Source organism: Leptonychotes weddellii, chromosome 8 (assembly GCF_054177405.1).
Source record: "Leptonychotes weddellii isolate Sample4059 chromosome 8, ASM5417740v2, whole genome shotgun sequence".
Taxonomy (NCBI): domain Eukaryota; kingdom Metazoa; phylum Chordata; class Mammalia; order Carnivora; family Phocidae; genus Leptonychotes; species Leptonychotes weddellii.
Genome location: NC_138376.1, coordinates 100,828,410 through 100,854,703, shown reverse-complemented (window position 1 = coordinate 100,854,703; position 26,294 = coordinate 100,828,410). Strand labels below are relative to the sequence as shown.

At 38.1% G+C, this 26,294-nt stretch overlaps 2 protein-coding genes across 5 annotated transcripts in view; one reads left to right on the top strand and one right to left on the bottom strand.

Moving 5' to 3' along the window:
• Nucleotides 1-26,294, top strand: part of EPB41L2 (erythrocyte membrane protein band 4.1 like 2) — a 382,553-nt gene that overhangs the window by 70,329 nt on the left and 285,930 nt on the right. The gene's annotated exons all lie outside the window — the stretch shown is intronic.
• AKAP7 (A-kinase anchoring protein 7) overlaps nt 1-26,294 on the bottom strand; it is a 143,007-nt gene that overhangs the window by 59,170 nt on the left and 57,543 nt on the right. For all 4 annotated transcript variants that reach the window (XM_081829013.1, XM_081829015.1, XM_081829014.1 and 1 more), the window contains exons 6-7: nt 25,376-25,488; nt 3,535-3,682 (exon numbers count right to left, since the gene is read on the bottom strand). In XM_081829013.1, coding sequence (XP_081685139.1) covers nt 3,535-3,682; nt 25,376-25,488 — 261 coding nt within the window. The remainder of the gene's footprint in view (nt 1-3,534; nt 3,683-25,375; nt 25,489-26,294) is intronic.

The following is a 26,294-nucleotide window of genomic DNA, read 5'->3' as shown; positions in this document are numbered from 1 at the left end:
AAATCAGATTATTTGGGGTTTTTTTGTTCAAAATGGCCAACAGACACATGAAACGATGCTCAACGTCACTAATCACCAGGGACATGCAAATCCAAACCACAACGCAGTATCACCTCACACCTGTCAGAATGACTATCATCAAAAAGACAAGAGGCAACAAATGTTAGCAAAGATATGGTGAAAATGGGGCCCTTACACACTTTTGGTGGGAATGTAAATTGGTCCAATGACTATATGAAAGAGTATGGAGTTTCCCCCAAAAATTAAAAATAGAAATACCCATATGATCCAGTAGTTCTACTACTGGATATAAACCCAAAGAAATGAGAAGAGGATTTCAACAAGATATATGAATTCCCATGTTTATCACAGTATTATTCACAATAGCCAAAATACAAAAACAACCCAAATGCCCATCAATGGATGAATGGATAAAAAAGATATGGTACATATACATAATGGAATTTTATTCAGCCATGAGAAGGGAGAATATCCTCCTACTTGTGAAACATGGATGGACCGTGAGCACATCATGCTAAGCAAGATGAGTCAGAGAAAAATGAGTACTGTATGATACTTGTAAGTGGAATCTAAGAAAGTTAAACCTGTAAAAAACAGTAAAAATTTTCTGGTTACCAGAAAATTGGGTGGTAGAGGGTTAAGAGTAATGGTGTTTCAATGTGTACAAACTTATAACAAGTAGTAAATAAGCCATAAAGATCTAATTTACAGTATAATTAATATAGACACAAATATTGTACTATAATTATGTAATGTGATAAATATTGCTACATCAGCAATCATATCACAATATATAAATGTATCAAAGGAATACCTTGTACTCCTTAAATTTATACAATGTTACACACCAAATTTATTTTTAAAAAAGAAAAATGAAATACAATGTTTTTAAATATATGAAAAGAACTAAGAATTAATTATACTGAAATCCTCAAAGAGAAAATGAAGGAATAATGTCCATGAGGCAAAGAACAGAACAGGACAATATGAAAAGAACCAATTGGAAATCCTGGAGATGACCATGTAGTCATTGATTTTTTTTAAAAAAGATTTTATTTATTTATTTGACAGAGAGAGAGTTAGCGAGAGCAGGAACACAAGCAGGGGGAGTGGGAGAGGGAGAAGCAGGCTCCCCGCTGAGCAGGGAGCCCAATGTGGGGCTCGATCCCAGGATCCCGGGATCATGACCTGAGCCGAAGGCAAACGCTTAATGACTGAGCCACCCAGGCGCCCAATATTTTTTAAATAATAATAATAATAATAAGATGCCCTAAATGACATTATTGAGACAGCCAAAAAGAAAATATTACTCCCCAAGAATTCACTATTAACAAATTAAGACATAGCAAATAATGCAAATCTAATGAATTCCCTCCCCAGAAAAATTCACTTATGTACCTACATACAAAGTTTTATAAACCAAGTTTTATAAACAACTCCCAGAGTCTTTGAACCCAACTTCTACCCTAGACTTCTGAATGCAAAATATCTTAAGAATGGAAATCTGTCCCACTCTATTAATACAATACAGTATTAATACAATAAAATACTGGTTCAAGGTATAGGAAACAGGCTTTAAATTTGAGTTAGGATCAAATCAGAAAGAAGCCAATTAAATCTGATCAAGAAACAAAGAAAGTGTCCTGAATCTTCCTAAATATTCTGTTATGAAACTCAGGTAAAAATAAGGTTGAGAAAATCAGTAACTATCAATCGTAGATAAAGGAATTCTAGTGTGTATTAAAATTGGTTAATTATAACATAATAATTATCATTTTAGATGCAAATATGATTTTAAAGTTCATTTTGGCATCCCAAAATGTGACAGAAAAAGTAGAGCGTCTGTAACAGGCAAAAACCATTTTTTAAAATGTTAAATGATCAGTATGGGGATACAAGATTGGTGGAGTTTAAGAGAAGCTAAATTGCTCTGAGTTAGAAAAGATGAGAGATAAAGAAGCCTGAGGGGAAAATCTGGAGATGTTGCCTAGAATAAGGGGACTTTTCAAGACTAAGCGGAAAAGAGCAATAAAACAGAAAATTCACTGGTTGATGCATCGTGATTTGGGATGAGCTGAACAGAGCTGTCTAACGGCAATGTATGTGACACATGGTATAAGCTGTCTGATGCCAATCCCACGATATCTTTGGGAAAATCTACACATTGCTCGGGTTTTTTTATACGTTTGTTTACAAGGAAGAGCACGGAGTTCTCCTTAGTTCTCCTTCAACGTTGGCCTAACTAAGTACACAGAGAACATACAGAAAGCTAGCCCACATCTGTGTTACACAAGAAAGTCTTAAATTTGTCCTTTGCTACTATCCCAAACGGAAATGTTTGGTCCTCATCAAAACCTCGATGGAAGACAGCTCTCCAACAGAGATTCTGAAAACACAAAAATCTTTCTTAAAATAGACGTGAAATGTTTCAGAATATACATTCAGATGACATACTGAATATCTCCCGTTTAAGATAGCTAAGGTCTTGGGGTAAGGTAAAATGATGACTTCTCTGAAAACGTCTAGTGAGAATTTGGAAAGAAAATGGTGTCTCTGGAACATTTTCTTTATTGCATTAATAAACTTCAGTATTAAGTATACTTCCACAGGTTTTCTTCAAGCTGATATGGAGAGAAATTATCTTGGTTGAAGACCTTGAAATATTGAAATACAGGTATTTATCTTCTTTGATTACTTCTTCTTTGTTACTTCAAAAGTATACAAATCAGGTTGTCTTGAAGTTCACAACTGTATTTTATTTTTAAAATTTTTTTGAAGTTCACAATTTTATAAGAATAATGCCTAGGTTTGAAATAGCACATTTGCATCACAACAGATCAGATTCCTTTGAATACATTCACACAGCAGAATAACCCTGTTCTGGTTTAAAAAAAATCTTCATTTGATGTATACACTTTCCACTTGGAAACATAATTGTGTATGAGTCTGTCTCAATCACATGCCATCTCCCTGATAAGATGATAGAAGCATTCACATATGAATCTTTGTTTCCCCCAAAAAAACCATGTTTCCTTTGAGGAAGAAATTGAAGGACAAGTTTTCAATCTTTGTAGGCCACCTAGACCTTATCTTCTCAGAATGAAACTTTTTGGCCTGGAATATTCTATTCCTAATTCCTAATTAAAAGCAGCAAACATGAAAATGCCTGGTGTGGAAGAGTGTGTTTATAGAGGCCTTCACTGGAGAAGATGCTTTCTTCATATTCATGAAATAAAATTAAACTGGAATGAATTTTGAATCGTTTCAAGACTTCATTATAATTATATTTAAAGCACAAAAGTATAAAAACCATAGGAACTAAAATCTTGACTGATAAATATGAATAGTAAATATGTTCTATAAAATTTCCAATGTATTATTGCCAAAATAAAATATTTACAAAAATATGTCATTGAGAGAAATATATACAACTAGCCCTAAATATCTGCCAAAAGGAATGATGCTAAAGAAATAAAAACTAAAGATAGTAAGTAGTCTTTAAATGGTACTCACCAATCACAACTGAAGACTCACAGTGATAATAACCATTACTTTGTTTTTTCTTTAGCATGGAGCAAAGATCTATGCGATGTACCATTTCTTCTCCAAATCTGTGACTGATAAATTTTTCATAGAATTCGGGGTCTATTTTTTTCACTCCCTTGAAATGACAAAACAAAATCACATCACTCAATCATTCCACTGAGGCAGCTAGTTCATATTTATATCACTTTCTTAGAACCTGATATTACACTTTGGTATACAGTTCTGCCTACTGGCATTTGAAAATGGATACCACAAAATGGTCGTAAAGCTATTTTTAAAGTCTCCCTGTCTAGGATGAGTTGTATTACCTAAAAAAAATCATTAAAGAGTGTGGGGTTTAAATTTGGCAGCATTCAGAACTTCATATACTTTAAGCTTCTGAAGTAATAAAGTATATCAAGTTGAAGTTTGAGGTATCAAAAAAAAGAGTAATCATCAACGACAATGGAGAAATGGATGAATTTTTTAAAAGTGATATAGATCTTAACATTTTATAGTGTATAAAGTGTTTTAATAAGATCGTTGCAATTTTTAAACTCCTTCCTTAAGAATCATTTGAAGACAATTAAAGGTTATTTGAATTGGAGGAGGGGGTCAGTGATCTTCCAAGTCCTTCTCTACCTGCCTCTCCTTGTTCTCAGTATCTTTCATAACAGGAAGAGGGCTGATTGGTGAAAAATAATGGTGGAAAACATTGTTACCTCTGTAGTTTCTCAAAACATGGGAATGAATGTCCCCCCACCCCTTCCTATGCAATGGTCCTGCACCCAGCCTCATAGTCCCAAACACAGTCCATAAGATGAAGATACAATACCTTACAGGGCAAGTTTACTGGCTGACCATGTGTGAACTTTTCCTTTTAATTTATAACTTTTAAAAATTTTACCCTGGCAATACTTGTTTGTTAAAAATAAGAAAATATGAGGAATCTAGGGGCACCTGGTTGGCTCAGTCAGTGCAGCATGCAACTCTTGATCTGGGGGTTGGGAGTTCAAGCCCCACACTGGGTGTAGAGTTTACTTAAAGAATAAAATCTTAAAAAAAAAGAAAAAGAAAATACGAAGAATCTAAAAAAAAAATCATTCATGTCCCTGCCATTTACAGAAAATACATTAATACTGTGGGTACATCTTTCAGGTCTTTTTTTTTTTTTAAGATTTTATTTATTTATTTGAGAGAGAGAGATAGAGCACGAGATAGAGACAGAGAGGGGTGGAGGGGCAGAGGGAGAGGGAGAAGCAGACTCCCTGCTGAGCAGAGAACCCGATGTAGGACTCAAACCCAGCACCCTTAGATCATGACATGAGCTGAAGGCAGACGCTTAACTGACTGAGCCACCCAGGCAACCCCCTCTGGGTCTTTTTCTATGCATACATATATTATATTTAGATTATATTTATATAAATCTTATTAAAATGTAGGTAGAATATATATTTTCCCTTTTTATTCACAAAAAGTTTTGACAAAAATTTTAAAAAGATATAAAAACAAAAAATTTAAAATTAAATTGCCCCACACTGCAACTACTATAATTTTGTTACGTATTTTATTTTTCCTATGCAAAACAAAGTACTTTTTTCTTTTTTATAGGAATGTGGTTGAGCCATGAGTACTATTTAGCAATCAGCTTTTTTATGTTAATATGTCAATAATATACAGATGTGCAAAATATTTTTAATATTTTTAATTTTAACTGCCCCATACAGTTCCCATACTCCACTGTATGGGGGCATCATCAATTTATTCATCCAGGTATTTATTGTTAGACATTTAAGTTGCCCTTAATTTTTCATATTGTATTTAACATGTTTTTGTTGATATGTGTTCTTGTTCTGTATCCAAACTGAGCTCCATTCACAGACTTTCCTAACTTTAGCTCCACTCACAGACTTTCCCACCTCAGTTAACAGCAACTCTATTCCAGCTGATCAGGACAGAACCCTGGGGTCACCCTGAATTGGCCTCTTTCTTGCAGTGCTGCCTCCAAGCCAATCTTCTTGGCTCTACCTTCAACACGTGACTCTCACGCCTCCCTTGCTGCCTTTGTCCGAGCTTCCTCTGTTTCTTTCACCTGGATTATCCTAATAGCCTCCTGTTTTCCCACCTTCGCCTCATCTACAGCCGGAATTATCCTATAAAAACACACACCACATCAGGTCACTCCTCCACTCAAAATTCTCCAAAGGGTCCCCATTTCTCTCAAAGGAAGAACCAACTTCCCCAGGACAGCCCACAAGGTCCTGCTCCGTCTGCTCAGTACTTCCTGGGCCTTGTCTTCTACTCCTCCCCCTTGACCCTTCTCCGGCCTCAGCCTCGACTCTGTGCCTTCCTTGATCACACCAGTGCAAACCCATCTCAAAGCCTGTGTACCCCTGGTTTCCTCTCCCGGAAATGTTCTCCCCCAAGATAGCCTCATGACCAGTCTCCCACCTCCTTGCAGTCCTTGCTCAAACTTTACTTTCTTAATAGAACTTCCCCTGACCACTCCCTTTAATATGCACTCCCAAATCCTTTTACCCTTCCCTCTTTATAAATGTTTACAGACATTTTTCCATAGCACGTACCACCTCCTACTGCACTGTGAAATTTACTTTGCTGTGTTGATGGTTCATGGGCTGTCATTATCTGTCTCTCCCCAGTAGAATGTATGTCCCACACAGAAAAAGAATTTTGTCTGATTTGTATTCAATGAAATGTACCCAGTGCCTAGCATCTGCGTGACACAGAACCGTGTGTTAATAATCGTCACAAATGCAGAAGATCAACTCTCAAAAAAAGGGTAGTTGACAACATCAAATGCTGCTCACTGGAAGTTCAGTACGAGTGAAACCAAGTGGCCTTCGTTTGGTTTGGGAAGTAGGAAGCCCCAGCAGAGCAGGCTGCCGAGGAGCAATTGAAATGTGTGAGTTCAAAGGAGGTCTGCTACTTTTCAAGATGTGGTTTTGCTTCAGTTTCCTCGTCTGTAAAATGAGGTTAACAATGGAACCTACTTCAAAGTGTTAGATGGACTAAATAAGTGAACTTACAAAAGTGTTTAAAATAGTGAAATAGAGTAAAGGCTATCATAGTTATAATAGTGAACTTTAAGGAATAACTTCAGTAGAGGTAAGGTTTCAGAAACGTTTTAAAAAGGTTCTGAGCAAATGGAAACTGACCTTTCTTGTTTGTTTCTTAAATGCTTTTTGGGGTGTGCATGTGTGCTGTTTGGGGGTGGGACGCAGGGCAGGCTGGTGTGTCATTCCCTTAGACCAGAGAGAAGAAGACTTGTCATAACTTCGCAGGAAAAAAAGAACTTCAGTTTTTAAGATGTCAAGGCCAGTACTGGCTACCCACTATCATCTCCATTTCGGTTTTTGTAAGATGTCATTATTTCTTTAAAGTAAGAAATAAGGGAAACATAACAATGACAATCCACTAGGCTTATTTAATTTTAGCAAAAAGTAAGGACCAGCCATTTTTGCAAGAATTCTTCACAGATGCCTTCCAACATGAGTCTTTAAGGAGCAAATTTTTATTAGAGAGTGGAATGGAATTAAGTCTTTAAGTCATAATTTATAGAGAGAACTGTGGTTCAAAAGGCATGCCTTAGGAGGCACTGAAATTATACGCCCTGAACAGAAAACATCTTCAGTGATAAAGAATCTAAAAACAGATAAGAATCTGCTTTGTCTGATATATAATATTAACATGATCTTTGTTCTCTAGGGAATTTTTTGTTTGGCAATATATTTCTTCTTTTTTTTTTTTTAGGCTCTTTTTCCCATAGCAATATACATCTTTTCTAATAAAATGTATCTGAATTGGTCTCACCACCCAGTACAGCAGGTGGTGTTTTTCTTTCATAAGAAAAGAAAGGACTAGCATTCTAAGAAAATAAATGAGCATATAAAAATTGGATATCATTCAGGGTACAGGGTAAGGCTAAGAAGGCTCCTATTTTCTTTTCACTTTTTTTTTAAAGGATTTATTTATTTGAGAGAGAGAGCACAAGTGGGACAATCTCAAGCAGACAGCCCGCTGAGCATGAGCCTGATGCAGGGCTCCATCTCACAACCCTGAGATCATGACCTGAGCCGGCACCAAGAGTTGGATGCTTATCCGACTGAGCCACCCAGGCATTCCAAGGCTCGTATTTTCCGGATGCAGCCACTGAGTTGCCAAAATAGTCCCAGAGATAGCACCCCGAAAGGTTCTAGTTCAAAGCTAAAAAGGCTGGGTTAGCATTTCATGTTTTAGACCCCCCCCCATTATTCTCTGCTCCCCTTCTTCATAGGCCAGACTCTTCCCAAGGTACTTTGTCATTTAAGGATCAATGGAAGTATAACGCATTAGAAGAGCTCAAAGAAAATTACAAAAGTGGATAAAGCCAGAAACATTTGACCTGTAAAGGCTAAGAGAGTTGGGACTATTTCAAAGGTAGGGAAACAATGTGTAGGCTAACTTCAACCGAACCACATGAAGGGTTGCACCCCCGGAATTGTGGACATGCTTGGTGACTGCCTAGGACTAAACCTGAATATTATTTTTGCCTTGAGCCTAGCAGGGACAGGGTATATTTTCAAGGGCTTCACATTTATAATTTTACCCAATATAATCGACAGATCACTTATGCAACATAACACTGAAAGACAAAATAGGAAGTTAAATACGAGATACCTGACTTTGAAACAATAAATGAGTAGCAAGAAACATCAAACAGAAAATTTCTTCAAGACTGTCTTAATTAGTCATTAGAAATAACTAAAGTTTTACTTTCCTTTAGCCTAGTTTCAGGCACAGTTTAAGGAGAATTACCAGTGGTGTTCAGAGCTACTTGATAATCTTTCATACAATGTACCATGAAACCCTGAGAATTTCATTCTTGGTTGTAACTTGGCACCCAAACAGCCAATACTGGAAAAATGCCATTGAGACCATGATGAGTATTTTTAGAATCATCTGAGGCTGCATCTGCTAAATAATAGAACCTATTTATTCAGAAAGCACTCACCATACCACTTACATTTAGCTAAATGATGTGTATAATTTAATATCTATAATTTAATATGTACCAAAGAGGGCTCAGACATATTTTAGTATTTTTATGCACCAAACTCTATTTTCAATATAGAAGTAAAGAAAGCCATGAAATATGAAAATTCACTTTAGTTTCCAATCTGAATATGGAAATCCTTCTAAGGTTCTGAAAGATAAAATTTAATTTCTGTGACAGTTATTGTGATCAGAGGAACAATGAAATGCCAGTTTCATTTAAAAAGGTTAAGACTTTTAAACAATAGCAGATAATTTCTTATTGTGACTTGTTATCTTACAATAATCACAACTTCCGTGATGAAAACATAAATAGGCTGCATATCAGACAAAGAAATTATGTCTCATACTGATAGTAAGCCTGACATTCCTGGAGCTCTGCTGTGTTTTCTAATAGTTTATTCCTATTATGAGTGGCTATAAAGAAACGTATGTTTCCTGTGATAATGACATGAAACCAAAATTCAGTAATAAATTAAGAGCCAAACCAAACTGGTTTGTCATTTTGGGGATCAGCTCATCAAAGATTGGTAATCTTTTTTTTTAAAAGATTTTACTTATTTGAGAGAGAGAGAGAGAGGGCGTGTGTGCACACACATGCACAAGCAGGGGAAGGAGCAGAGGGAGGAGGAGAGAGAAAATCTCCGGCAGACTCCCCACTGAGTATGGAGCCCAACTCAGGACTTGATCCCAGGACCCTGAGATCATGACCTGAGCCAAAATCAAGAGTCAGATGTTGAACCTACTGAGCCATTCAGGCGCCCCAAGAATGGTAATCTTTTCCACTCACTTCCATAATTGGAAAAGTTTATATATCTGTAGTAGTATAGCATTAGTTAAAAAACTAAAATCATTTTAATGGTCACTGCCCGTAATGAAAAGTTACATATTGGCAATTCAAAGTTATTAAAAGGATATATGTATTGACATGGGACTTCTCTGAGGCAAATCTTACTGTATAATTCTTTTTTTTTTTTAATTTTTTTTTTTTAAGATTTTATTTATTTGCGAGAGAGAGAATGAGAGACAGAGAGCATGAGAGGGAGGAGGGTCAGAGGGAGAAGCAGACTCCCTGCTGAGCAGGGAGCCCGATGTGGGACTCGATCCAGGGACTCCGGGATCATGACCTGAGCCGAAGGCAGTCGCTTAACCAACTGAGCCACCCAGGCGCCCCCTTACTGTATAATTCTTAATGACTCCTTCCTTCATGTCCTGGCATAACTACACTTTTCATTATTTGCATTGTTTCATTTCCATCTTCCTCCTCATACAGACCCCTTGATTACCTTCTTGTCAGCTGCAGCCTTCCCTCAGCCCCTCTCAGCTGGGAAAACGGAGTCTCTTCCCATTCAGGCTCAGTTCCATCCAAGCCTGTTCTTGAAAGTGATAGAAGGAGATGAAGGAGCCTCACCACATGAGCTCCTGGGCTCTAGAATAACATGTTGATTTCAGATCCAGTATCCAGCACCCCTGGGCGAGATCTGCCTGGCAGCCTTCCTGTCTCCTCGCCCTGCCTCTCTGGGTCACCCCTCGGGGCTGGGCTCTGCCTTGGTCCCCCCTGTCTAGCATGCCCATTTGCTGCCTGGGTGAGGCCCTGATCCCCTGCCTCGTGCCTGTCACTAACTTTAGAGATGATAAAGTAGGAGTGATGGAAAATAGAAAAGACAATGGTACTTTGTTTATTGTTTGGAGTCAATTTGAAAAAAATTATGCTCTATTATCTGTATAACAACAGTAATAGAAAATACATAGTACTCTGTACAAGCTCTGTTCGAAACACTTTTATTAACTCATTTAATAATCACAATAGCTCTATGAGATTGGTACTATTATTACCCCTGGAGAAAGAAACTAAATCACAGAAATTAGGTCACTTACTAAACTACACATAGCTAGTAAGAGGTGGTGTGATTCAGATTCAGGATAAGTGGAGAGTACAGGCAAATTGAAAAGAACAGAATGATAATAGTCAAGCTCATCACTGTTTCTTTTAAAATATTAAAATTCTAAGGCTATTAATCATCCTTAATATATAATCATATGTACTACCATATTTCTAAAACCAATGTGAAAATTACTTTGGGAATCTCTTGCATTCTAAAAATACCTGCCTTTAACATGTTGCATTAATATTAATAAATCAAGTGATAATTATATGTCCATAACAAATGTATTTCATAGAGGGAAATGAAAAAGAATTCATAGAGGTTACTTATAAATGGAAAAAATTATCTAATCCAGCCTATAAAAAGAACTCTTCTTATACTGTCAACACCCAAATAATCAAGTAAAATATTGGCAGAGATTGCATTTTCTAAACCAGCTGTTTGAGTATACAGTATTTCTCAGTTCTTCATTTTACTTTATGATGGAGCATCACCATGGGGTTTTTAGATAAGCCATCTCCTCAATCCCTCTATTTATAAATTTGCTTTTAGCACTACTGCCTTGTTTAATCTTGAGGCTTTAGGAAAAGAAACAGTTGAAACTCTTTACCCTAGCATTATATCTAATATTTATAATATTACACCTTTCAGCAAGTAATAAGGAGAAGTATAGCTGCTAGAGCTCTGTTTTTAATCTACTGTTGATAACCCCTTCGACCTATCTTAACACTTTGAGAGGAGCTGAATGCTCCTTGGTGGTGTCAAGTGGCAAGGAAAGCCGGCACAGGGTGAAGATGATGTCTAACTCCTCATGGCGCAAGCCACCTCACAAAATCACCAAGAGAATATGCTGTATCACTTCCTGGAGTTTCTTTCCATGAGGTGCTGGCATCAGAGAGAACAGAAGAAGAATCCACATTTAGTTCCTTTGTACTAATGACATATTTAACCAAAGAGGTAACAGTTTGACGGTCCCCAGGACATTCTCAAGGTCACCAGCTCCCTGGAAAATTACATATGCTCATTCTTTGTCTATTTAGTAAACCTCTTCTCAGTTCCTCCTCAAGCCTTCTTGAGGATAGCATACGTTGTTTGGCCATGTGACTATTATATTCGCCTGTGGCTTTTCTCATTACACTGAAACAAAGAATCTCGCAAGGGAGGCATCCAAGACTGCTTCCTATACAACTCAGTCTCAGTTGGACTCTCAATTCCCCTTGATCCAACCCCAGCTGTGTGCTTGGCTCACCACAGCCTTGTGGTCACTCAGATGTAAACAAGCTGCAGCCTGCTCCTCCCTGTCACATCTGTTCCCCGAATATTTTGCTGTTTGGAAGAAATAACAACATGTTCTCCTGAATTCACCAACTTAACCATTTATCTCTATAAACTAAAGATAAAACATAAAATATTCCCCACCTCAAAATTTCTCACCATATGTGGTCTATTCACTCACAACTTTTTTTAATCAATTAATTAATGTATAGTGTATTATTAGTTTCAGAGGTAGAGTTCAGTGATTCATCAGTTGCAGATAACACCCAGTGCTCACTACATCACATGCCCTCCTTAATGTCCATCACCCAGTTACCCCATCCTCCCACCCACCTCCCCTCCAGCAACCCTCAGTTTGTTTCCTATAGTTAAGAGTCTCTTATAGTTTGTCTTCCTCTCTGATTTAGTCTTATTTTATTTTTCCCTCCCTTCCCCATGTTCATCTGTGTTGTTTCTTCAATTCCACATATGAGTGAAATCACATATTTGTCTTTCTCTGATTGACTTATTTTGCTTAGCATAATACCTTCTAGTTCCATCTACATTGTTGCAAATGGTAAGATTTCATTTTTTGATGGCTGAGTAATATTCCTGTGTGTGTGTGTGTGTGTGTACCACATCTTTTTTTTCCTTTCATCTGTCAATGGACATCTGAGCTCTTTCCATAGTTTGGCTATTGTGGACATTGTTGCTATAACCATTGGGGTGCATGTACCCCTTCGAATCATATGTTTGTATCCTATGGATAAATACCTAGGAGTGCAATTGCTGGATTGTAGGGTAGATCTATTTTTAACTTTCTGAGGAACCTCCATACTGTTTTCAGGAGTGGCTGAGCCAGTTTGCATTCCCACTAACAGTATTCTACCAAACTCTCTTCACTCGCAACTTAATCTTAAATGTTCTCCTCCTTCAGTCAATAGCTTTCCCTTCTAATCAATACTTCCCAACATGAAGTAATGCCAGCAAGCCATTGATGTAAAAACTTCTCAGGGTCTCAACAATCAAACAGGAGAGTAAAAAAAAAATATTCAGAAAATCCTAACAATTGTAATTTGTCCTATAACACTGGCTTATATACTGCAACATACTTATATTGTGGTTGAATGTGTTCTGATTTTATAGCCTAGAGGTCAAAACCATTCACCTAAATTGGTTAGGTTGTCTATAGACAGAATTTCAGACCTAACTGTAGCCTCAGATATGATCCAAATGAGAGTTAAATACCTAGATAGTGTAGAAGGGGGCCATATATTTGACAAAATAGCTTAACGCATCCACAGACGTCACTAACTATAGCCTTCTAATGTTAAGCAAGAAAGACCTAGAATGTTTTTGTAGCTCATCACACTTCTATGCATCTAGTACTTGCTTCTTTTCCCACTATCTTATGAATTAATCAATGTCCTTGGTTTTCTTCCCATCAACATTCTTCCTTCCTCCGGCTCCCCCATCATTCTCAGGAGAGTGCTTTCCTTCACTTGCCCAGGCCTATTCTGTGCACACTCCTTAGGACAGAAGCCCCTACCTACCAGAGGAAGGTGTCCCAACCAGGAAATTTGATGAGAAGTGAGTGAAAGAGCAGGAAAGAAATAGTAACACTAAGATGTACATGAGCATGCCATAGGTTAGGAAATGGGACAAGGTCAAAAGGTGCTCAATGATACAAGCCTTTTCACTTTACTTGGTTGGAAACATTCCCTGAATATCATATTAGATGAAAGAGAGCTTGGTAGAAAAAAAAATAGTTACATATGAAACAGTCACCAAAGATACAACCTGGGAATCATGTGTACCTCTTAAACCAACTTCAAAATTAGTATTTCTCTCCAGGTGCAGCAAGACATGTATCCAATGATTTCGTTTTTTAATATGATACACATTGCTATGCAAAATAAATTTATATATAATATACAATTGGAATCTTTCTTTTGTCCTCATTTCAAACTTAATCACACTTAATGTAAAATCTCCCTGTGGTATATTCTTGAAATATATAATTACAGGGATTATACAGTTTCCTTAATGGACTCACTGTCAGTATATATCTATGAATATGAGATTACATATTGCTTCAAAAAAAGTACAGAGATAAAGATACCAGACTAACCAGAAATTTTCACACAACTCTCTCTTTTAGAAATTTTTTAAATTAGGTATCTTTTCAAAATTTCGAGAAGTACTTCTAGACTAATAAAATAAGGCAGTGGGGGGTGCCTGGGTGGCTCAGTCGTTAAGCGTCTGCCTTTGGCTCAGGTCACGATCCCAGGGTCCTGGGATCGAGTCCCACATTGGGCTCCCTGCTCGGCAGGAAGCCTGCTTCTCCCTCTCCCACTCGCCCTGCTTGTGTTTCTGCTCTCACTATATCTCTCTCTGTCAAATAAATAAATAAAATCTTAAAAAAAAAATAAGGCAGTGGGTTTGGAAGGAAAACAATTTGATGGAAAACTTAACAAGAAGCGAGGGATCTGCATCTTAGGATAACAGTATGCAGAAAAGTACTGGTATATTCTTTGGCTATTCCTGGTCTGTGCCATCATGGTGGGCTGGGCCTCAGGAAAGCCAGACTGGCCACACCTGACACCATCCCCTCCATATCCACCATACCTATCACACATCTACCCCTTTCCATCACACATATCCCTGCCAACAGGGATTACAGTTTTGGCACCTGCCGGTAGGGATATACGTCATAGACAGTTACAACCCGCTGAGATGGATATGTGACATGACTCCATATCCATTCAGTTTATTCCCACGTGACCATTTCTCCCCACACACACTTAATCCCACTGAATTAAGTTCTAGAGATGTTTGTGCTGGAAGTCCAAGAGTACAAAGTTCTCCGTCTATCATCCTCGGATTATCAGGGTAGGTCCGGGAGGGTGAGAAGTAAGAATCCAAGAGGAGCACATCCCAAACGGTGCAATGCGTATGCCTAGGGAGGGATGTGGCTGGAGGTGCAGGGCCACCAGAGGGGGTCACACAGAACATTCTCCCAGGCAATGGCTCAGTAAGATCTCACGGGAGTGCTAGAAACCAAACATGAAATTGCTGTGCAAGAAATGTCCTGGTCCAAATAAAGTTCTGTAACGAATTATTATCATCAACTTCAGCTGCGGGGAAGGCAGTAGCTAAAGAAGGACGTCTTTATACTGGCCATGAGCTTGAGGGCAGTACACAGCCACAGTTGTACTTGGAAGGCCTTAAAGACGGGTCTCCAAATGGTATCAGTTTGGGCAACAATTCAAAATGGTGCCATCACGTAGGTTTAAGAGAAAGAACCCTTACTGCAGGAACTAAGCTGGAGTTCCTGTCGTCACAAGTGGCTAGTCCCTTAGGTGACATGAGCAAGTTTTGTTAGGTCTTCAACTACACATAACGGAAGTTTGACCCTGGCAAAGAGGCCAATAACATTTTTTTCTCTAACTTATTGGAGTAACCAAGAGAAAGAGAACTGAGCCAACTTAGTAATTCAAACTAGTATTACTCTGTTTTTAAGGTACCTCTCCTTGAGAGAATAATATTCTAATGAATGGCCAAAAGTAATGAGCTCATATTTAGGAATAGAAGTATAATTCCAATGTAAACTAGTACAGTTTTGGATTGCAGCCTTAATTTCCCCTCAAATCTAACTGGGGCTCTCAAGAAAAAAATACAGCTTTATCTTCTTTTCTTATGCAAATAATTAAAATTAACAAGAGGTGAATGACCACTCTCCGGTGGTGGAGAAAATCTTATTACCATCCAAATAATACTAGCTGGTTTGCTTTTATGTGACTCAAATCTAACTGGAGCTCTCAAGAAAAAAATACAGCTTTATCTTCTTTTCTTATGCAATTAATTAAAATTAACAAGAGGTGAATGACCACTCTCCGGTGGTGGAGAAAATCTTATTACCATCCAAATAATACTAGCTGGTTTGCTTTTATGTGACTAGTCAAGTGGGTAAGAAATTAGCTACTATAACTAAATCAACTAAATAATTCTTTATCAACACTGTTTTGGAATAAAGTTTAAGTTTTCTGGATCATGTGTTCTATTTTGCCTTTAACCATAATCAATCCACTGTGGGGCTTGCCAGTTTCATACAAGATCATTATGCTCCATTCTGCCCTTAACTAGGAAAATGAAATTAATAGAGTTTCAAAATGTCTACAAAAGACTTGTTAAGAAATTTTCCCAACACTAATGGTAATAGTTGAGATAGACAGAACATTTATATTTTAAAAGAGTTAAGCCAAACCCATGCAATTCTAATTACCTTGACTCCTTTGTTATTGTATATTTTAATACCAGTTCTAAAACTGTTTCTTTTTTTTAATTATATTATGTTAATCACCATACCTTACATCGTTAGTTTTTGATGTCGTGTTCCATGATCCATTGTTTGTGTATAACACCCAGTGCTCCATGCAGAACGTGCCCTCTTTAATACCCATCACCAGGCTAACCCATCCCCCCACCCTCCTCCGCTCTTGAACCCTCAGTTTGTTTCTCAGAGTCCATAGTCTCTCATGGTTTGTCTCCCGCTCCAATTTCCCCCCCTTCATTCTTCCCTTCCTGCTATCTTCTTCTTTTTTTTTTTTTTTAACATATAATGTACTATTTGTTTCAGAGGTACAGGTCTGTCTGTGATTCAACAGTCTTACACAATTCACAGTGCTCCTGAAATTACATTTAAGTCAGAATTTTGTCTGTGAATGCAAATGTTAGAAAATAAGTAAAAATGTCCATTTAATCTGGATGTTTGAAGCAAAAATATCACGTAGGCCTGAATTATCAAGATCAACATTTCCTAAACCATGCTCTGCCAAACACTAGTGCTATAAGACGGTCAATGAAAAAAGGACTTGCTAGTCAAGTACATCTGGGAAATGATGCTGAGGTAGATTAAATGTTTGAAATAGTCACTGCCCCTCCTTGTAGTGTCCCTTCCTACAAGTACATTACACATCCCGCTTTGTTGAATTCAGAAGGGACCATGTGACTTGCTTTGGCCAATAAGATGTGGGCAGGAATGATGTGAATCATTTCTGAGCTTTAAGAATCAGCCTGGGATTTGCCATCTCCCTTTTCCTTCTGCCAAAAGACCAGCATGGTCCTACGTGGAGGCTGCCCAGCCCGGGTCCTCAGTAAAGACAATACGGAGCAGAGCCACACGTGACCCACATCTGTGAGCAAAAAATAAATCTTTGTTGCTGTAAGCCCTTGAGAGTTATGACAAATATTAGCAGTTCAAAATTCCTAGGAAGTGTTGGATAAAGAATCAGATTAACTTTATTTAATGCAACACTGCTAACATTCGCTTGATCACAGAATCCTTGCCTCACGTAAAACCCTGAGAGAGATTCCGAGAGAAAAATTTCAAGACATGCTAATGAAAATACTTGCTTCAAATCTCCATTCCACTTTGCACAGACTTAAAATTAGGTTGACTATGTCATTTCTTCTAGAGTTTTCAAAGTTTTCAAAATCTCTAACAGAATTAGGGTCAACCCGGCATCATTTGCTCCTCTGACATTAGTCAATTCCTAGAATCCTCCCTTAAATAATTCAGCTTTCTGTCTATAATTTCCCATATGTTTCAATTTTAAAGATGTATAAAGTAGTAAATGGTTTCAAATGAATATTCAGTTTACCTGTGTAGGTATCATTTTCAATTGCTAAATAATTGCAAAGTGAGTGTGGGTTTTTTTTTTTTTTCCAATATAAGAGAAAGAGACAACACAACAGCATGAAGTTGAAAAATGCATTAGAAACATAAGTGAAGTCACTTGCTATAAATCATGCTCTTTGACACACAGTAGATGACACAACTGACTAATGGCACCTAGAATATCTCAGGAGAAATTAGTATTCTATCTCAGAGCAGATTTCACTGGATTTTTAGTTTTAAAAAGCCATTAAAACGAAAAGAGATGTGTTGCTGTGTTTTGTTTATTTACTGATTTTTAATTAAGAAAAATCCAATTCCACTCTAGCCTTAGATCTAAGTGCACCTGGTCATATGAAGACATTGGAAAACAACTAAAAATCACAAGGAATTAAGTCATTCGGCGTTGGGAGATCCAGGACCCAGTTACTGAAGCCATCTGCTTTACCTTGTACCAAGGATATTTTGAGACAAGCTTTTGTCTGGAAGGATAAAGGCTTGTTGATCCCTACAGTGCCCGCTTTCAGGGAGGGGGTGAAGGAAGCGGCAGGGCAGTCTTGCAGGCTCCTCTGCTCAAGGCTCCCTCCTAGTCGGCTACAGGGAGGGACTATTGTGAACTTGGGCTCTGCCTCTGGGCTGCCAGCCCTGAGCTCCTTCCCTGCTGCGGGAGGGACTCCCTCCCCTTGGGAAGCTGGTGCTTCCTGAGATTCACCTCCCCGGGTCCCCTTTCACACTTTCTCTACCTCCTTACGGCAGAGTCCTCACCCTCTAGGAGTGAGAATTTGCTGATCATTTCTGAGATCTGTCACCTAGGGGCCTGCCCCTCCCTCTACAGTCTTCCCCATCCTGAAGCAGCGTCTCACAAAAGTCCTGCTGGTCCCCAATGCTTCTGGCCATACTTGCACATCATTTGCTTTTTACAGATTTCTCTATCTCCTAGTTTCACTGAAGATGCAGCTTGTGATATTTTCCCCGTTGTCTCTATTGCTCTGTGCGGTTTCCAGGAGCAGAAAGGAAAGATCCAAATCTAAGTTGCCACCATCTTCTTATACTTAAAGACTTTCCTCCTTTCTGCGTATAAGATAACCTATCTGAGGTTTTAAAAAACAAACAAACAAACAAAAAACACCAGAAAAACCTCTATGTGAAGCCAAATTCGCCTATTTGGTCAAAATGCTGACCTTATAGACATTTCAGAATAGCACAGGAGTCAGGGGTCAGTAAGACTACACTCCTTCTTTAACTATGAGTTAGCAAAGGTCAAGAGAAGTTAAGAGATTTGTCCAATGCTAAACAACAAAGCTAAAACAAGAAAACTCATGCTCCTTCAAATTTATCACAGAGACCTCCTTGAGAAGGAACAGTCTTCTATTCCTACACTAAACTAGTATTTCTGAGTTTTGAAATGGCTTATAAAGGCACATTATCATGCAGACCCAGGAAAGTGAGTGGCAGCTAACTTCAGCTAACTTAGATCAGCCCATTTAACAAAATCCTGAGGGGTGCCTAGGTGGCTCAGTCAGTTAAGCGTCTGCCTTCAGCTCAGGTCATGGTCCCGTGGTCCTGGGATCGAGTCCCACATCAGGCTCCCCGCTCAGCGGGGAGTCTGCTTCTCCCTCTACCCCTCCTCCCTGCTTATGATCTCTCTTTCTCAAATAAATAAATAAAATCTTTTAAAAAATTCCTGAGAAAATGTGCTAACTGCTAAAAACAGAAGAGTAAATACTGGTAGTATGTGAAGATTTTGTCTTACAATCTTGGTCCTGTATATTGAATCCCCAAAGAATTCAGGGACTGAGTTTTCCCCCTTAACTATACTGTTAGAACACAACCTTCGTCCATATGCTCTCCTTTTCCACTTCCCATTACCATTTCTACTGATGACTACCCTGTATCCTCCTCCCTACTTCCCCTCAGCCTCATCATCTTAGGCTCCAATAACCACCCCTCCACCCGTGTTTTGGGCATATCAAATCCTGCATTCAAAACAAACCCATCTAAGTGACAGTAATAGCTAACAATTTCAAAGGAGATCATTTCTTTCATTCTAAAGTTCTCTCATTGTCTAACTCTGTGAAAAGCTGATACAAGGAAGTGCCAATTAATAAACTATAGCTTTGATAGTTTAGTGCTACATTAGTAATTTGAAATAGTCACAGATCAGGAACGGTATGGAAAAAGACCAGAGAATAATTAATGCTTAAAAACAACTGATTTATCCATGAAAAGATCACATTTATTTCTTAAGGAGTCTAGATCTGCATTAAGGTATGTGTTTGATTTGAAACTGGTCTTCTTCTGCCACCAAGTGTTAGCACACACTTCTAACCAACCAGTTTTTGCAAGGGTTAAATCACAGAAATACAAGGTCACTCGATGAGAAAAATGTATCTAAAAGAAGGGCAGTATAAAAAGCATGAGGGTGAACAAGTTGCAGAGTAACAATGTAGAACAAATATATTCCAAGAAAACTACACAAAGAACTTTAATTTTAGTTACTATTTCAGACATGCGGGAATTTAATAAGATTCTCTGAGGCTCCATTTATTTAATGAAAGAAACTACAACTCTAAAAGCACAATGATAATCAAACTAGCTTTAAAATATACAGTAACTACTTTCAATATTCTCTTATGCAATATACCCTACTAGAATTTTATGCAACTAAGTATGTGTGAAACACATTGACTAAATGCCTCCTAGTGTTAGAAAAATATATGATGCCAAGAAAAATCTTACATTTCTCAGAATCTAAAGTAGAGAACTCAGTTCTAAGCTTGGGAACGAGAATACCATGCTGTAGCAGAGGAAGATCCCTATCAGGAAATGTGAAGAAGAGTTTCTGTATTTTCAAAATTCTGATCACAATCTATAGAACTTTTGGTTATCCCACTGGGCTTTTGGTTAGTTCTATTAAATGGTATTACCTACAAATAGGAGCCTACCAAAGGATGGCACCCCAGAAGCCTAGGGACTTCTGCAGTCAACACTAAACACCACTGGGAAATCCTCACACTAGATCTTTATGACCATTCCAGGGGTGGTAAACACTCATCCCCTGCACCTGACATCTGTCCACATCTTTTATGTCAAGGAGATGTTTTACCTTCATGAACAGACCAATTATGGCTCCAACTCTGAATTTTTTTTTTTTTTACACTGGCATGGATAACAGCTTTTTAGACCATAAAAAATAACCAATATATGGCAAAAAAACCAAAACAAAACAAAACAAAAAAACAAAACTGAGGTACTATCACAGAATAATAGGTTACAGCTCCTGTAGATAATAATGAATGGATCATCTTAACTATCTCAGAATTGGCCTATAAAGATCCAGGGCACTTCTCTACCCAGAACACCCCTTTTTACTAATAATTATCATGTCTACCCCGACAACAGAACCACCAGTATCTTAGGAGTACACCAGTATCTATCCACCCGCTACAAAAAATGATTTCCGGTTGGCCTTCCAGCAGGTCAAACTGAAATACAAAGAGTACACCAACCTCAAAACAGAGCATCTTAGTGGGAGACATCATTAGCTCTTTTCTAGATACTTTCACTATGCATCACCCATCCATATCAGAAACTCAAAGAACACTCCTCAAGATCATGGAAAATCTTCAAGTTTTCTGCATCTTGTGGCTTCCCTTTACCCTTGATTTTCATGAGACATCTAACTTGCCCATCACCATATCTATGATCAGCCCCCTAAGGCTCCACTCTTCCTCAGAACCTAAGCAAACCCCTAACCAACCAAGAGAGAAATTCTGGGTGTGTCAAGGGGAATCTACTATATTCCAGGTAACATTAAGGTCAGCTGTATTCACTGATTTACCAGAAGAATTAAGGGCTAAAAGAGCAATTGTTGGAACCTATCTTTTACCTCCAAAATTACAAGGAAGCACATTAAGCTGTGTTGAAGACAAACCCAAGGAAACTATCTTTATATAACTTTAATTATGGTTTACATTTTTATGCTATTCCACAGTTCTTATAAGTTATCTATTTTAATAGCTTCTTAAATCATTGATACGATTTGTCGTAATTGACCTAAAAATTCCCTCATTGTAATGGAAGTTATTTCTAATTTTTCCTCTATTATGGATACTGCTTCAGTAAACACCTTTATACATAAAGAGTTTCTTCTTTAGAATTATTTCTTAGTTATAAAATAAATAAGTCCTGGGGATATAGTGTACAACATGGTGGTAATAGTTAAAATACTATATTGTAAAAAATATATATACTATATTGTATATTTGAAAGTTACTAAAAGTAGGTCTTAAAAGTTCTCACAACAACAACAACAAAAAAAGGTAACTATATAAGATGATGGATTTGTTAACTAATCTTATTACGATGATCATTTTGCAATATATTAATATATTAAATCATTATGTTGGTGCTCGCTTCGGCAGCACATATACTAAATCATTATGTTGTACACCTGAAACTTACACCATGTTGTATATCAATTTTATCTCAATAAAAAAATTATTTGTTTAAGATAATCCCAGCAGCATGAACCTCTTAGTTAAAGAATATGAATATTTTAACTTTCTTTATGGGAATTGTTTAATTCACAACTCAAAGGGCCATACCAAGCCACCATTCATAATCTCTGATGGTCCTTCTACCTCAAGCTTATCCTAACAAATGTTCCTCTAATACAATATAGTTGGAAGTATAAATTGGGGCCACTGTTTTAAAAGGCAATTTACGGTGTTTTTGAAAAGCTGAAATATAAAATACCCTTTAACCTTGACACTCCATTTCAAGAAATGGGTTCTTTGAAACATTGGCATGTCTACCCAAAGGAAAATGAACGTGAATGCTTACTGCAGCCCTGTCTGTGCGAGCAAAGAAACAGAAATTAATGTAACTATTCATCAAGGGGAGAATAAATTATGATAAATCAAAATAATGTATATTTATTTCTGTTTTAAAGAAACTATATGCAGGTATTTGCACCTATATACATTTGCAGTGTGTAGGAAAAAGTCAGAAGAATATACTAGTAGTAGTAACCTGCAGACAGAGAAATATATTGGGGAGAAGGGGGCGGTAGGGTGGTGCTGAAGGAAAAATCGTATATATCACTCTATAGGTTTGCATCTATTTGGACTGTTTGCAATCACCAAATATTCACCTAATACTTTTATAATTAAAATCACTTTTAAAATAAAGTACTTGAAGGAAGACAAACTTTTAACACTCCAGTGATAAAAACCTATTGTTTCCCACCTCTCTCTCTCTCTTATTTTGTTATCAATCTAAACAACACTGAACACTAGCAATACATTCCACTACTGATCTTATCAATGTCCACTCCCTTACACATGAGTGAACCCGAATAAAAGCCCAATAGAGAATTAGCGCTGAGAAAGGAGGATAGTTGGAAAGCTAAAAAGTTAAGAAGAAAGAGACTGAAGAAACACATATTTTCAAATAATCTGTATTCCAAACCAAAAAGCATAATAAAAATGCACTTTTATGCATGATACCTTTTCATACTGGCTTTAACTTATACACTGGAACAAGTGCATAAAGAAAATGTTGGCTATTTATTTAAACCTGCAGGTCTCTGAATAGTCTACTCTACAGAGAATCTGGATCAGAATCATCAGTAGCACTGATCAAACATCAAAAGTCACGATCTTTAGGTACAACTCCAGATCTGAAGCTAGAGGATGGAAATCTGCAGCTTCGGCGTTGACACATGAATCCCAAAGTTTAAAATATACTTTCTCAAGCATTCAGAAATACTGGACATCAGAGTGGTACATAGGAATGGAGTCATTCTATTATTGAAAAGAGAAATTTCTCATTTGGCTTTCTGAAAGGCAGTGAGGTCATACTTTATTTTCTAAAGATTAAGCTTTCTAATCTAAACAAAATACAACCTGATTTAGATTTTTTTTAAAGATTTTATTTATTTATTTGACAGAGAGAGACACAGCAAGAGAGGAAACGCAAGCAGGGGGAGTGGGAGAGGGAGAAGCAGGCTTCCCACGGAGCAGGGAGCCCAACGCGGGGCTCGATCCCAGGACCCTGGGATCATGACCTGAGCCGAAGGCACATGCCTAATGACTGAGCCACCAGGCACCCCTGATTTAGATTTTATATACCATTCAGGCAGGGACTGTTTCTATTTTGATAATAACTCTGGGCCCAGCAGCCCATGTCTGGCACGTATTAAGCATGCAGTAAATATTTGTTGAATTAATATGGCTTGGGCCAGGGAGCTCCTCACGTGATGACAGAAATTAATTTGGATGAACTGGACGTGGCCAGTGGGAGAGAAGAATCTGGGCCTGGGAAAGGGATAAGATGGATTCCACACAGGGCTCTGTCAGGGAAGAATGGGCCACTTCACATTTGTAAGTCTCGTATCCCTGCTCTACAAAATAAGGGAGCAGATTCTGGGAAATTAACTGCCAAGAAATCATTTAAATTTAGTCTGAAATGTTAAAATTCAGATTCTAGAATAGTTTAAACACTCCTGTGATAAATGTCCTTGTGTGCTCTCAAGTAAAAGTTAATACCATACAGACAAAGAAACACTTTGAAATGTGGATATTACCTTCACCACTGATTTGTCATTCTGTGATTAAGTGTGAAATCACTGGGAAGAGGACAATCCATTTGAAAGCAAAACAAGAAAGATAACGAGTAAAGAAGTAAACGGTCAGTCTGCAAGTCTTGTCAGCTGTTATTCCAAATTTCAAAATCTATTATTTACACAAATTATTTTTACCTAAATATTCAGGAATGGTACCTGATTTAGTTATTATTGAGTGTGGGGCATAGTTATCAAAAGAAAAAAAAAACCATGCAACATATCTTTTTGAAAAGGTATTCACAATAGTTTGCACAACCACAGGATGGCCAATCACCCAAACACATGTTTTAAAAGATCAAAAAGACTTTCTGTGCACAGAGACATTAAATACAATAGGTACCCAATTTAGAAAAGAGATCTACTTACTAATAAACATGGCCTTCATTTATAGAGCTGCAAATCAGTCTTAACTGCAGCAAGGGGTCATGGAGAGCAGGAACAAATATTAATCTGCATGCCTATCTCCAAAACTCTGGTGTATTAGAGCAGGTCAGCAGATGGCTAAATTTGCATGAGAAGCTCCCTAGGCCGAAACGGGAAAAACAATGAAGGGTGCCCTTAGGATTCTAGGAGAAAAGCTCACGAATCAGAAGAAAACCAAAAGTTACTTCAAACTGAGGGAGGAGGGGGTGGCCTGGGAAGGCCGAAAGTCACCCTGAGATTTGGGAGGTCAAGAGACACATCTCTCAGTTCATGTCACTTCTGCCCATCCTCAGGGAGAAGTACATTCAAGTAACGAGGGGATCGGGTCTCCTCAATTACCCTCTTGCCCAGTCCATGGAACACCTGTTCCAAGCCCTCAGTGGAGACAACTGCTAAAAGCACAAGGTTGTCTTCTGGAAATCTTGAAAGAGCTGGGTAAAAGGGGGTAAAGAAGCTTGTCCCACCATGAAGAACCCAGTTCCAGTGAGCAGCACCAGGGTATGCAGGCCAGAGGAGGAAGCTTGGAGGGCAGCAGGCTGCAAACAACCAGAAGCAAAGAAAGCAGTAAAACGGGACCCTGGCACTGCCTCGATGCTCTTCAAGGGATGAAGCGGATGTGGCATGAGAAGCAGCATCAGGAAATGTTGGTCCGAATATGCAGCTAAATGTTGGCAGAGGATGCGGTAGAAGAGCCCCAGTGGCAAAGGAGGGCACAGCTGGAAGAGCCTGCATGGAGTCTCACGAGCCAACTCAGCATCCCTGGGAGTGGAAAACAAACTGACTTGGAATCCCAGGACCCAGAGTGGTAGGGTGTCAAGAACCACTACAAATGTCACTCATGCCCCAAGCATGCTTAGTAAGGCTGGTGTAGCTGGTAACACAAGGCTTACAATCAAAATGTTCACTCACCTTCTTCCGGAGCCATGGTGCTTTGGACAATTTCATAAAAGTCAAGTGAGGCTTAAAACTCCTGTTTTCTCCTGCCAAAATGCCCTTTTCTTGAAATGTCCTTTTTGCAGCCTCTAAAGAAAATAAAAACACAAAAATGCTACTGTAACACATGGCTATCTTTTATTATAAAAATGGCAATTCAAAATATAACAAATTATTTTATAATGAAGAATACTTTATATACCTGTATGAGATATTATTTTCTAAAAAAAGAATAAAACCACAATGTGTAGGACAACACATTATTAAATCTGCAGAGATTTCAAACTTTAAGCATACAAAAGCAACAATTTGAAAAGGAAACATTTAATAAATGAAATAAGCATTTATCTGATATGATGCTGATTTTCACTGAATATCCTAGCAGTGCCCATACGCATAAAAAGGACTAGTTTATCTGTAACCCGTAAGATCTAAAACTTCTACTTCTGACCAAGATGGAATAACAGAAATCAGATTTACCCTCCCATCTGAAACAATGAAAGGACAAAGTATATAAAATGATGGTTTGTAAGATACTCTACTTATCAGGCAATGAAGGTCAGTGATCCTTTAGAGATGAGAAACAAACAAGGTGAGCCCTTCAACTGCCCAGCTTTCATCCTTGAGTGTCTAGGCCCCTGTGCAAGGAGGAGAAACCCAGGTGGAGCTTAGTCATCTCACTGGGTCAAGCAAAAAGAGCCGAAAGTAGGGGAGGCAAAGGTATCTACAGCTCACAGGCAAGATTCCTAGAAAAGTGAGACCTGTGCAGAGAGAAAACCCCACAGATCTACAGAGGGTTGCCCTAGATTATTCAGCTGAGTATAGACCAGTGCATATTTGTTAGGAAACTACCTGAGGATGGGGAAACACATTCAAAAGGATTAGAGGGAACGGT